Raw genomic sequence first — 12,469 nt, 5'->3', positions numbered from 1 at the left:
GAGCGTCGGTGATGGCTGCGTGCAAAGCATCCGTTTGAAGCTCTCCCTTGATACTTTCCAACGTAGGGATTTTGAAAGATTGAAACTGTTTGCGCAATTTAGCAATGCTGGCGTTAACGCGATCGTAGTCATCTTGTGTTTTGATGCTCTGGATGAAAGTTTGCAGCTCGGTTTGGATGCTGGAAGTTTGGTCCTGCAAGTGTTGCTTCAGCTGTTCCACGTCGGAGGTCTGCGTTTGCTGCAGCTTCAGAAGTTCATTTTGGAGCTTGCCTACGCTCAGCGCCAGGTTCTCGAGGTTGTCTATCGACGCCAAATCGGTGTATTTTTGCAACAGCAATTTGAGTTCTGCATCGATCTTGAGTACAGGGTCCAGGCACTGAGACTGCAGGCTGGCTATCTCGGACTGGAGGCTGGAGTTGAGCGTGGACTGCAGGGCCTGCAGGTCGCTTCTCAGCTTCTTGACCTGACGTCGAGCATGAGAAGCTCGTCGCCGTGGCCGTCGCGTTTCGTGTGACCGAAAATGTCGTTAGGCATTGCTGCTACTATGGTTATTTATTTATTATAGGATAGGTTATTTGAAGCTCCACAAAAAGCGGGATGAGTTTGTCGTAATCACCCAGCAACTCCACGTACAAGCAATCGTCGGCAGATACATCGTACATGGTGACATTGTTCATCCTATCGTGCTTGAGGCGATAAATATTCTTGCCGAAAGAAACCTTGACTTCACCTACATTCTCTAGATTGACAGTTAGCCTAAATTTACCGCTGATTGGGAACTTGTAGAAATTTAAATTATTGTTGAAGACGTAAAATATTTTGCCAACGTCCTCGTCGTATTTCGTCCAAATGCTGTTCAGGTGAATAATAAACAAGCCACTCAGTTTGGATAGCATGGACGGCAACAGGTCGAAGCTTGGCGTAGTAGCCTGTCTCGGTGCTTCCATGACAGTCTGCTTTTTGAATCCAAACAAGTTCATAGGCATCGTTATTTTATTTTATACTCGACAGCAAGTTGAACCAAAAACTGTTTTTTTTTTGTTTTGTTTTTTCAGATCTGTAGACTGTCAAATAATATTATTTTTCTCTCTCATATGTGACTAATGGCATGCGCTGAAAGAGCATCCCTGCTTGTCAAGCTGTAGAAGCCACAATTTTCCTCACCTAATGTGTGAAATAAAAAAAATGTTAACTGTAAAGGAAAATTTTTGCAAAATATCCCGCCATTTGCTTCAAATTACTAGGACCCCAATTTCATAGGCTTGATCCTAGAAGTCACATGCGCAGCCATGTATCCTTCGTAATCGCATATGCTAGTCAGCCAGATATTATCATAGGAGAATCACATTTCACCCTATGATCCTACCCAAACTGACATTGCACAAGCTAGAAGAAACGAGGGGCGGGATATTTTATGTTAATTACGACAGCCTGTGTGCAGTTATAAGTTAATTATCAAAAGAGCGCTCTAATATATGACAATACCACTTACAATATTCCCTAATACACAATCAACATACCAGGCAAGATCCTATTTGTCCTTTTTTACCCACCAAAACACCTAGTTTTTTTTGTTTCCTCATAGATGGTGCTGACAGTGCCACCCATCTCAGATTGTTCCTTTGTTTGCTAACAGCTGTCCTCCTCCGAAAATTTTCAATAAAAAACTTAAAATGCTAAATATCTCGAAAACGGTAAGAGATAGAGCAAAAATGGCAATACCCCTTGTCGATTTAGGTAAATTTAGATTACGTATACCAAGTTTGGTGGTCCTAAGTCAAGGGGTGGGCCAACTTCCAAAAATTTGTATTTTTTCTAGACTTCGTAACTTTCGAACGGATGGTCGCAGAGACGTGGGGTTTCTTGCGTTAACATCGTCTCGGTGTCCTCTGTCTTCCTCTACCAAAATTGGTATAGGTCGTCATAGAACCAAATTTACCCCCTCTAGGTTTCCTCAATAAAAAAAACTTAAATATCTCGTAAACGGTAAGAGATAGAGCAAAACAGACTGCAATTTTGACTTCAAAGAAACATTTTATGATAGTAGAGAATACGCATACCAATTTTGAGCGCGCTACGATTAATATGGCACACCCCCGAAATTTCGTCAGTGGACCATATCTCGAGAACGGTTAGAGATAAATAAAAAATATTAAAAGATATTGCCAGATGCCACCCTTGTCGATTTATACCAAGTTTGGTGGTCCTAAGTGGGTGGGCCAAATCCCATTTTTTTCCTGGAAACCCCCATCGTAAAAGGCTATGGAAAAAGCCCAGTAGGTTGACAAAATTGCTTTATGCACTGGAACTACATAAGACAAACCTAAAGCAAGGTTGCCAGCTTTTTGCTTTAGGTTAAGTTAGACTAAGAAAAGTACACGAGCGAATCACTTTCGCGTTTGCCTTATGATGTTTTCCGTTAAGGTTGCAAAAAAATTATCACTTTCTGTTGCAGAACTTCCTTTTTATCTCTACTATTATTTTTTCACAATTGTTCTGTCTGAACGACGTTACGTTATCTTATGATTGATTCACACTTTGGAATTTTGCAGACACTCTAATTGTATTTTGTGCCTATGTACAGTGATGAAACTTTTGGACGTTTGTCCGATACACAGCTTCAAGTTCTCGTAATAGTTTGCCATGCTAATAGCCCATGCGGAAACACTGGTTCTCAAGAAAACCATCAGACTTTGTAGATATAATTTATGCATAACAATAACGTTTTTGTTTATTGACAATCACATTAAACCCCTTACGACGCATTGTGCACTTCGCGATGTCGGAATTTCTTCAAATGCTTTGGACTCTATTCGCATTCTCTTTGTAGTTAAATGCCTCGAGAGTAAGAGATATAAACGTACTATATTGCAGCAATTGTTTTCGGAATTCCTATTAGTTTCTAGGGCAGCCATGATGTTGCTTTATTTGAATGCAAAAATTTCCATTATTACCAATTTTATATGGGTGAGTACGGAAAGCCATGTGAAAGCGTTAGCTAATAGAAATGACGGCCAATCCAAATGGTGGATGTTCTATCTTTCACTTGTCCTGCCCTCTTTCATGAATTTGATTTCTCACATAAACACACCGTTTTTTTGTCTGTGAGTGTTCATTACAAGCGTTTCTCAACTTGACTTATGAGCAGGAATTTTCTGGAATAGGGGGATAAAGCTTCCGATTCTAATCTTCTTAAGACTTTGATATTTGTAAATCTAGTTTAACATTGGCCATAAAAATTTCATTTCATATTTGTTCAAAATTTCTACTCGCGGAAAAGTTGAACAAACTGTCTTTTGGTGGACATAAGTACTTCATTCGGTGATGCAAAATCCGCACCTTTCAGATATATCTTTATTTATAGATTGTACTTATTGAAAGCAGACATTTTGTCTACAATAACTAATAAACAGTCTGCTAGGCGTAGTATTCTTCCATGGGCACCAATAACAAAGCGAAATTCATTGTATACGCTACTAATACCTATTTCCAGCAAAAAAAGAAGCAAAGTAATGCAGGTACCCAACAATAGTGCGATTCCCAATAGTAAATTTCAGCTATATTAGGTACAATTAAATAGAATTAAGGCCTTTTAAGGTTTCATGCATTCTGCACAATCTATAAAATAGATTCGTTTCGTGTGAACGTTAAGCAAAATGTAACATGCCGAATTGAGAACGTGCACCTACACTACAACTTTTATTCCGAATATTGTTTCTAAGATGCCAAGTTTTTTTGTTTTTTGTAATTTTAGGATAAACATAAAGCTAATACAGAAACAATTATATATTTTTTGGTAATCCATGACGTATTAATTAGCAGCTGGTATTGTCGAAAAAAACTCTATATGATCAGACAAATAAGCCACATTACATTTAAGTAGAACCATTCCTTTCCGAAATATGGTCGTTTAGCAGTAAACATCCACAATTTTTGATTGGTAGTCATATCTATTACCTGCAATCATGATTTTTGCTGTCCTTACACACCAACATAAATTAATATTTGAACCTTCAAATTTAACCGAATACTTGGATCTCTAATTTGTTCACAGACTACATGGGCCACACTTGCCTAGAGTTCACCTCGCATGCACTTACTGGAGATGATGGAGTGAGGAGTACGAGGTTATATCCAGGCCTGTGAACTTGCAACAGGCGACAGTCAGTTTGAACCACCTCCCTTTCGATGCTTCTTCACAAGCCCATTGAATGGTCCAATTGTCTTTAAACAATAAATTATCCATTTGCGTTTTCTAAAATATATATATATATATATATATATATATATCTTTATTTTTCTAATGCTTTAGTTTTAATAAACTAACATGCCTTCTGAATGAATTATCACTAAATGTAGAAAATATGAACACAATTATCTTTAAAATTTCAAGCCTGATATATCATAAAATGAAGCATGCATATATGTACAAACCTAAGACCACCAATAGATACTAATTTATGTATGTGTGTGTGTGTGGTGTGCGTGTGTGTGTGAGGGGGGTATTGTGTGATTGTGTAAACATGTAAAAACATACATGCATATTTTTCACACACGTTTGCGAGTAAGTAACGTTGATGCGTACTTTCGTTTAGGTCCGATTGATTTCAGTGTGGTTTCTCCAACTGAGTCCTTCAATGGAATTTATGTCGCATTGGAGCAGTGTGCCATGGACCCCATCACTCAAGTGTCTGGTGTTGTGATGGTATTTGATATGGGAGGTTTTGGCCTTCAACACTTACGAATATGCACTCCCAAGGTGATACGCTCTTGGAGTAGTCTCCTACAGGTGATTACATTACATATATTCACTGCACTATTTCCGTACGAATCCGAATAACGAATACAATGTACTTTCATTGAAAATAGTTACAGAATCCTTTTTGTTTAAATCCATAACTGGAACTTTAAGGCAAACAGAAAAATGCTCTCCAAGCATAAAACAAACATAATACTTGTTTTCATGTCTGCGATCAGCTGGGCTGGTATTACTTTTTATGGTAGTGAATTATGTTATTTTAAATTTTCACGTTCATCTGTTGTGTAAATATACAATTTTCCGTTCTGGTTCTTAGATTTCTATGTAAATCTTAGCATAGAAATTTTCTTGGAAAACTTTAAGCAACATTGTTTTTATTTAAAAAATGATTTTTACGTTATAAATATAAGAGTATGCATTTAATACATTTTCCTTTAACCTCTTCACAGGATAGTTTCCCACTTCGCTTTAAACAAGTTAATGTAATAAACGAACCATTCTGGTTCGGATTAGTTTACAACTTGTTCAAGCCCTTCTTATCTGGAAAACTTCTTAGTAGGGTAAGTCTACATACAACATGAAGTAGTGATAGTGGGGGTTTGGCCTCCTTGTGATGTAAGTGTCTCGGCTTCGGTGCACATTACATAAGTCTCACTATAAGCTATATATAACCTTTCTCGATTATCCTACTCTGCATAAACTCGACGTAAAATCTCAAATATCCAATATTTCACTGGAGAAAAGTGAAATTATTTTACTCATTATTTTTAAAAATTATTACTAAGGCTGAGCCGGTATCTATGCCGATGAATTGGTATCGGAAAGTATCGGTTAAATTTTATTTACCGATATTTTTCCGGCATTTTCATCGTTCGCTGGGTCTGACAAAATGTCTAGCTACAGTTTTTCGGAGACTAATTATTCTGAAAATTTTGCAAAATTCGAGGTTTACATTGATTTTTAGCAATATTATTTTAAAAAACTGTACTTTGTGATTACATAAAAGGTATTTTAAAATCGTTAATGCTTGCAATTGGAGGAATACTCACTCACTAATAAATAAATAAATAAATAAATGTTAATCAAATAATAAAATGTTTTGAACAAATTTTGTGTTGCAATTTTAAAGTATCAACATCGGTATCAATAATAATGCTACAATGTTTTTCAAAGCAGCTCAAGAGATAGGTTTGTAATTTAGCCAAGAGAAAACCAAATATATGCTTACAGCCAAAACCAAGTGTTAGGTAATAATCAAAATCTAATTATTGAAAACAACTCGTTTGAACCAGTTTCCAAATTGAAGTACTTAGGAATAATACTAACAAATAAAAATTATATTAAAGAGGAAATATAAAGCAGGCTTAATTCAGGAAATGCATGATTCCTTTCTATTCATAAACTTTTGTCTTCTTTTTTAATATCTAAGAAACTGAAAGTTAAAATATACAAAATAGTAATATTGCCTGCAGTATTCTATGGATGTGAAACTTGGTCCCTTAAATTGAAAGAGAAACAAGGTTTGAGGGTATTTGAAAATGAGATCCTTAGTAAAATATTTGGACATATGAGAAGACAGGTGAGTGAAGAAGGTTACATATTTCAGAACTCCATAATTTGTATTCATGTCCAGATATTATTAGAATGATTAAATGAAGAATACTTAGGTGGGCAGGCCATGTGGCACGAATGGGAGAGAGAAAAAAAAGAGTTTACAGGATTCTTGTTGGGAAACTTGATGGTTAGAGGCCAGTAGGAAGGCCAAGACTAAGATGGAGTGATAACGTTGAGATGGATCTAAAGGAAATCGATAGGGATGGAAACGAGTATATTGATCTCTCTGAGGATAGGAACAGATGGAAGGCCTGTGTTGCTGCAGCCATGAACCTTTGGCTTTAAGAAGTTAGTTAGTATCGGTATCGGTGGGAATCGGTATAAGTATCGGTATCGGTATAGGTATCTGTTTTAAGTTGTATTTGTTTAGCCCTAATTAATACAAAACTGATATATTTTTTAGAAAATAGATTTATATCACATATATGTATTCCCTATTCTAGATACACTTCCATGGAAGTAACCTGCAAGATTTTCTGGAAATGGTGAATCCCGAGATCATACCAGTTGATATCGGAGGGTTGGCTCCATCCTTCGACAACTCCACTTTCTATAATAAGCTTTTAGATAACGAGGAATTGTTCAAAGGTATAAACATATATATTTTTTGTGCTTCAGATTAATCAAATTTTTATTCTTGTTCTTAATTTGTAGTCGTTCGATGAGTTACTCTGTGTACCCTACGTAAAGTACAGAACATTCAATTCACATCTGAATTTCAATATCCAAGATATCTCAAAGAAATTCAAAAATTGCAAAAAGTTGCTTCATTTCTTCCATTGCTGGCTTTTTACAATACAATTTTAATAAACATAACTATATCCTCTATTGGCTTTAATTTCTTCACATCTGAATATGCAAATTCACTTCAAATTATAATTGTTTGCTTAATGACATTGCAAGTTCCACAAGATGATGGATCCGGAGGAGTCTGCGAGCTCCTTACGACTGACTCTGACTCTCTCTCTCTCTCTCTCTCTCTCTCTCTCGCTCGCTCTCTCTCGCTCTTTACACATACGCACACACATATTCTACCTAGTTGGTTGTTACATTATTTCGCTCTGTTTGTACATGAAATTTGGATGGACATTTGATTAAAAGAAAATGCAAGCATAGGATATTATGAATGCAAGTAATAAAAATGCAAATGGGGAATTTCTTTTCCACATATGTTTACCAAAGAAAATGTTCATGAATTCAATCTAAGACCCCCGGAATTGACACAACACAAAATTCAGTTATAATTTAGACACACGATCAACTATAATAAGCACAATACAACATGTTTACAGACACTTGGTAATTAAAATGTTCAACCTGTTGCCACAGACAGCTCACTATGGAAAAAAAGTTAGAGGGGTACTGCAAAACCGGATAAGAGAAGAGATTTTCTACAATATAAATTAATTAATACTGCACTCAAAGGGGATTCTATCATTCTTATGACATATCATACCGTATTCTCCATACTCACACTAAATTGAGTATGTATGTGTGTCTCTATGTTCCTGCCATGCTTATTTTATGGTTTGCAATTGTTGCCTCATTTTTAACAGTTTTCCATTTCTCCCCTCCTTTCTAATACATTTTTTGAGGGAGAAGTCAGATCCGAAAACGTGTTCTGGCTCTGGCTCGGGCGCCACTCAAGGGGGAATATCCGGTTTCTGGCCCCCTGAGGGCGGCACCCCGTCAGTCGATCGAGTCGACCGCCCTCTAAGCCGTCCTTGCAAGTATATGCACTTCTTTGTGATAATTAAAATAGATTTTTTTAACATTTTTTAACATATTACATACAGGCCCATACGCAGTGGAGGTGCCATGGGGGCCATGCTACCTTCCATTAGCTCGAACTATGAAATACTTAAATGGGAACTTATGATAAACTGCGAAAAGAACATCGAAGATTTTTCAAATTTGCAAAAGTTTCAATTTTGTGCTTGGCTAAATCAACGTGTTTGATGTGTGCATATGCAAGCTGCACATGTTTGTATTCTGAAATATTTAGGAGTTTTATTTTTGTAACCATGGATGTAAGGCTACCGAATAGGGGTTCGTGGAGAGGCAGTTAGTTACTCCCATCACTTTCTTCCACATTTGTCCCTGCAATACGACTTCTTAATACTAAGCACTGTCTACCAAGGGAGAGTATGGTGGCGATTGGGTGCCAAAACTGGGTACGTCGGATGTTATCTGTGGAGATGTAGCTTTGCATTGTATTACATTAAGCATTATAATGATGACCAACACGCATTAAATATATGTGGAAATGTATTTTTACAATAATATGCTGATAATATAACTGAACATTGTTTATCGAATTATTTGGAAAGCTAGTTTTAATTGTGGCATGAAATACCCTCATTCGAAAATCTTCGTCAGCCGGGGAACATGACCAAGTTCTGATTAATTCCCAATGGAGCATATTGGTCACCGAGCAAATACGACTCTATATTTTGGGTCGCGTTTGTAACATACACGATATCTTATGCTACGTACAGTTGACTTAAAATGACTTTGACCAAAGTATTTAAGAATGAGCAGGATCAGAACATAAGAACTTGTGATTTGATTCTACGTAACTGAGTAAAGTCATTCGATAAATAAATAAACATTTGTTGCGCTTTTAGACAAGGGGCGAATAGCGTCTGATTTTACTTTATATCGTTTCGCAAGGTCTAATTTCCATATACTTTACCCTTCAATTTAATATACTCTTGTACAAGACTGTACCCTTGGAAGTTATGTTTCAGTCTCATCTCAATTTTACTGACGCCTGACGTCTTGATCTCATTTCAAACAGGTTCATTTCAAAACCGCACTCTCAGCGTCTATGCAATACATGCAAACATTTTTAATAACTGGCAGTTTTTGGAACTTTGATTAAAGACTTGTACAATTGAATATTTGCATTATGCTCTACCGTGGTACTACTTCAATGTATTTATATTGTTATTGGTGTAAAACTTGCACGTTAAATGGTAATGTAGGTGTTCTTCGTCCAACAGTGAAAAATATATTTTTTCCTTCTGATTTATAATTTTAGATAATAAAATATATAAACGAATTATATTTTTTTAATTTCCAGCAATGCTTCCATATGGATTGAGAAACGTCGGTAAGAAGGAGAAAGGCAAGAAAAAGTTGAAGAAATAAATTGCTTACCACTGTTAAGAAGAGATGACCTTTTTTCAACTACCTGAAAAAGTTAAGAAGAAATGAGATCCTCTAAGACACGGCCATCTTTAGGGCCTCCCCGATGGCGCAGTGGTAGCGTCGCCGCCTTGTAATCAAGGTGTCCCGGGTTCGATACCCGGTGGAGGCACAAGTGGTTCGGATCCCACTTTAAACTGTAGGTCCAGTCCCGATTAGCCTTACTGTGCATAAAGTGGACTTAAAACACCAACGAACTCAACTCAACGGCCATCTTTAATAGAGGCCGGAACCTTCAATTTGGCAACCCTGTAAACCGTGACATCAGCCGGCCGATGTTTCTCGGAAGAAACATTAGAGAATGAACGTCCAAAAGTAAAGAAAAATAATAATTGTATGTAGCCTATTCATATCGTAATAACTTCATTCGCTCAAATTGTATTCGCTAGTGTATTGAACGTAATTTTTCCTAAGTAAAGGAAAATGTTATCAAGCTGTTAAAACTATACATTACATGTTTTGAGCAGTGCCTCCCCGATGGCGCAGTGGTAACGTCGTCGCCTTGTAATCAAGTGGTCCCGGGTTCGATACCCGGTGGAGGGACATAGTGGTTTGGATCCCACTTTAAACTGTAGGTCCAGTCCCAATTAGCCTTACTGTGCATCAAGTGGACTTGAAACACCAAATCAACCAACCAACAATATGTTTTGAGCAGCATATCAGCATTTCACGGAGCATTCCGTACATTTCACATGTGGTGAATCATCGAATATAATAAATATCCCTTACTGATGTCATTAATATTCATAATTATCATTTGCAAAATAAATTGGCGACGTCAAAGAACTATAAGCATGACTTACTTACTTACTTCCTCTAGTCCCCTTCTGCCATCATAGCGTAGGGTTGGTTGCCTCGATCCATCTCCTCCATTCCTGTCTGCTTCTCATCATTCTCTTCATCATATTTATTGTCTTATTCCTTTCTCTTCCAATCTTTTCCATTCTGTCTTCAAACATTATCCTTGGTCTTCCTTTACCTCTCCTACCTTGCACCTTTACTTCTAGAATTTGCTTTACCTTTTTGTCTTAATTCATTCTGAATACATGTCCCCACCACTTTAGCTGTCTCTTTTCAATTATTTTCTCTAGCGACTCCTGTTCCACTTCTCTTCTTATTCTTTCATTCCTCACTTTTTCTCTCCTAGTCTTATTAACAGCTCTTCTCAGGTATGTCATTTCACTAGCCTGAATTTTACTCAGATGTTTATCTTGAAGTGGTAAACTTTCCATTCCATATGTTAATGTAGGGACCAATACTGATTTGTATAGCTGCATTTTTGTCTTTACTGCCACTTCTTTCTTTCCGATTATTGTTTTACTGAACTGATAATATACTGTTATATAAGCATGACATAGAGGTTTAAAACATGTTTACGCAAAAAACAAATTCCACGCTAATGCTGAGAAAAGTTGTGGGCATGAGGCACCACATGCTAAGCTTTTACTTGTATTAAGTACAAAGATTACACTACAACATTCAAACAAGAATTCGGGAAACAATACAAACTCAAACAAGCCGATAAGAGCATAAAATTGCCTAACCTAACAAAAATTGTAGAACATAAAATCACTAATTCCTTCACTGTAACATATCTCCGCAAGAGAACAACAACTGAAATATAATACCTTTTAATTTCTAATCCACGCATAATTATCCAATTTCTTGCAGGGACTAGAATGTCACCAGCAGTCGGCATTATGTAGCCGTGTACATACATGGGCTATATGCGAACGAAACAAATATATGTATATATGCACATCGTAATTACAATGTGCTGTGTGTTGACCAAAATCTTTGCAATTATGTCATAGACTGCTAATATGAAGACGTTGTACAGAATATGTAGGCTACATAAGATTTTTTAAAACTCTGAATGTAACACTCGTTCATGCTTGTATATCACATCCACAACTTCTTCGTACATCTTACTTCTAGAACTCTAAGTCCAGTATGGTAGATCTTCCATCATTTAAATATTTAGTTGTTAGGTTCGAATTTCATTCCGAAATGCTATCAAATAAAATAAGGGCAAGCCATACTTGATACTGCGTATGAAATGCAAAGTTGTCATTGAATATTCTGCTTATTTCAAGTTATTTAACTGCAAATTTATATTTGAATTGTTAATGTATGTTTTCCACTTACATCGTAATGACAATTTTCTATCCAGATTTGGAAAAAGGAAAACATTTTACACAGATTCCAGTGTTTTTTTTTTAAGAGTCAACATCAATTTTGCTATTCGCGTCCATACTACTTAGCTGGATGTATAGGCCGGCGAGACAGCGTTGCCACATTTCAGGGTTCCGGTCTTTATAAAGCAGGCCTTGTCTAAGAGCACAAACAAATGACAGTGAAAGAAAATATTATTTATTATATTGGATTCTTACAATGGAAATGAAATAATTTTACAACATTCCAACATTTACCATGTCTTTTTTTGTCCGTGAGGGTTCATTTGAATAGCAATTTTGTAAGTAGATACCAATTGAAAGTGTTGAAGGAGCAATAAACTAAGTTATTGATTTCACCATGCATGCTGTGTTTTCTCGATTTCTTCTCTAAAAATGTTTGTGCAATTATTTTATTAGCTACACACTTAAGAAGTGTTGTATGAAGTTTTATTCAATCAACATTTGAGATTCTTTATATAATGTTGACTTGTAGGTAAAAATTAGAAGGTGCACTTGAAAACGAAACATTACGGAGACAGGATGTTCTCGTCGGTTTGGAATGCAGACCTTACAAATTCCATTACTTGCCTCATCCGTGGAAAGGTATCAGCCTGACAGACGGATATGAATCGACAGTATTGGAATTTGTATAGCGAAGCAACCGAACCGATCTGAGAAGATCGGAAGGAAATTTGGAGATCAATTTTGG

The 12,469-nt window shown here is 36.5% G+C and overlaps 1 protein-coding gene across 1 annotated transcript in view; it reads left to right on the top strand.

Annotated features, from left to right (window-relative positions):
- LOC145979826 (retinaldehyde-binding protein 1-like) overlaps positions 1–12,121 on the top strand; it is an 80,345-nt gene extending 68,224 nt beyond the window's left edge. The window contains exons 5-8 of the mRNA XM_083112852.1: positions 4,596–4,789; positions 5,209–5,319; positions 6,817–6,961; positions 9,459–12,121. Coding sequence (XP_082968978.1) covers positions 4,596–4,789; positions 5,209–5,319; positions 6,817–6,961; positions 9,459–9,526 — 518 coding nt within the window. The 3' untranslated portion in view covers positions 9,527–12,121. The remainder of the gene's footprint in view (positions 1–4,595; positions 4,790–5,208; positions 5,320–6,816; positions 6,962–9,458) is intronic.
- Positions 12,122–12,469: the final 348 nt, after the last annotated feature.

Source organism: Lepisma saccharinum, chromosome 26, assembly GCF_977018435.1.
Source record: "Lepisma saccharinum chromosome 26, izLepSacc3.1, whole genome shotgun sequence".
Lineage (NCBI taxonomy): Eukaryota > Metazoa > Arthropoda > Insecta > Zygentoma > Lepismatidae > Lepisma > Lepisma saccharinum.
This window is presented reverse-complemented; position numbering and strand designations above follow the sequence as displayed.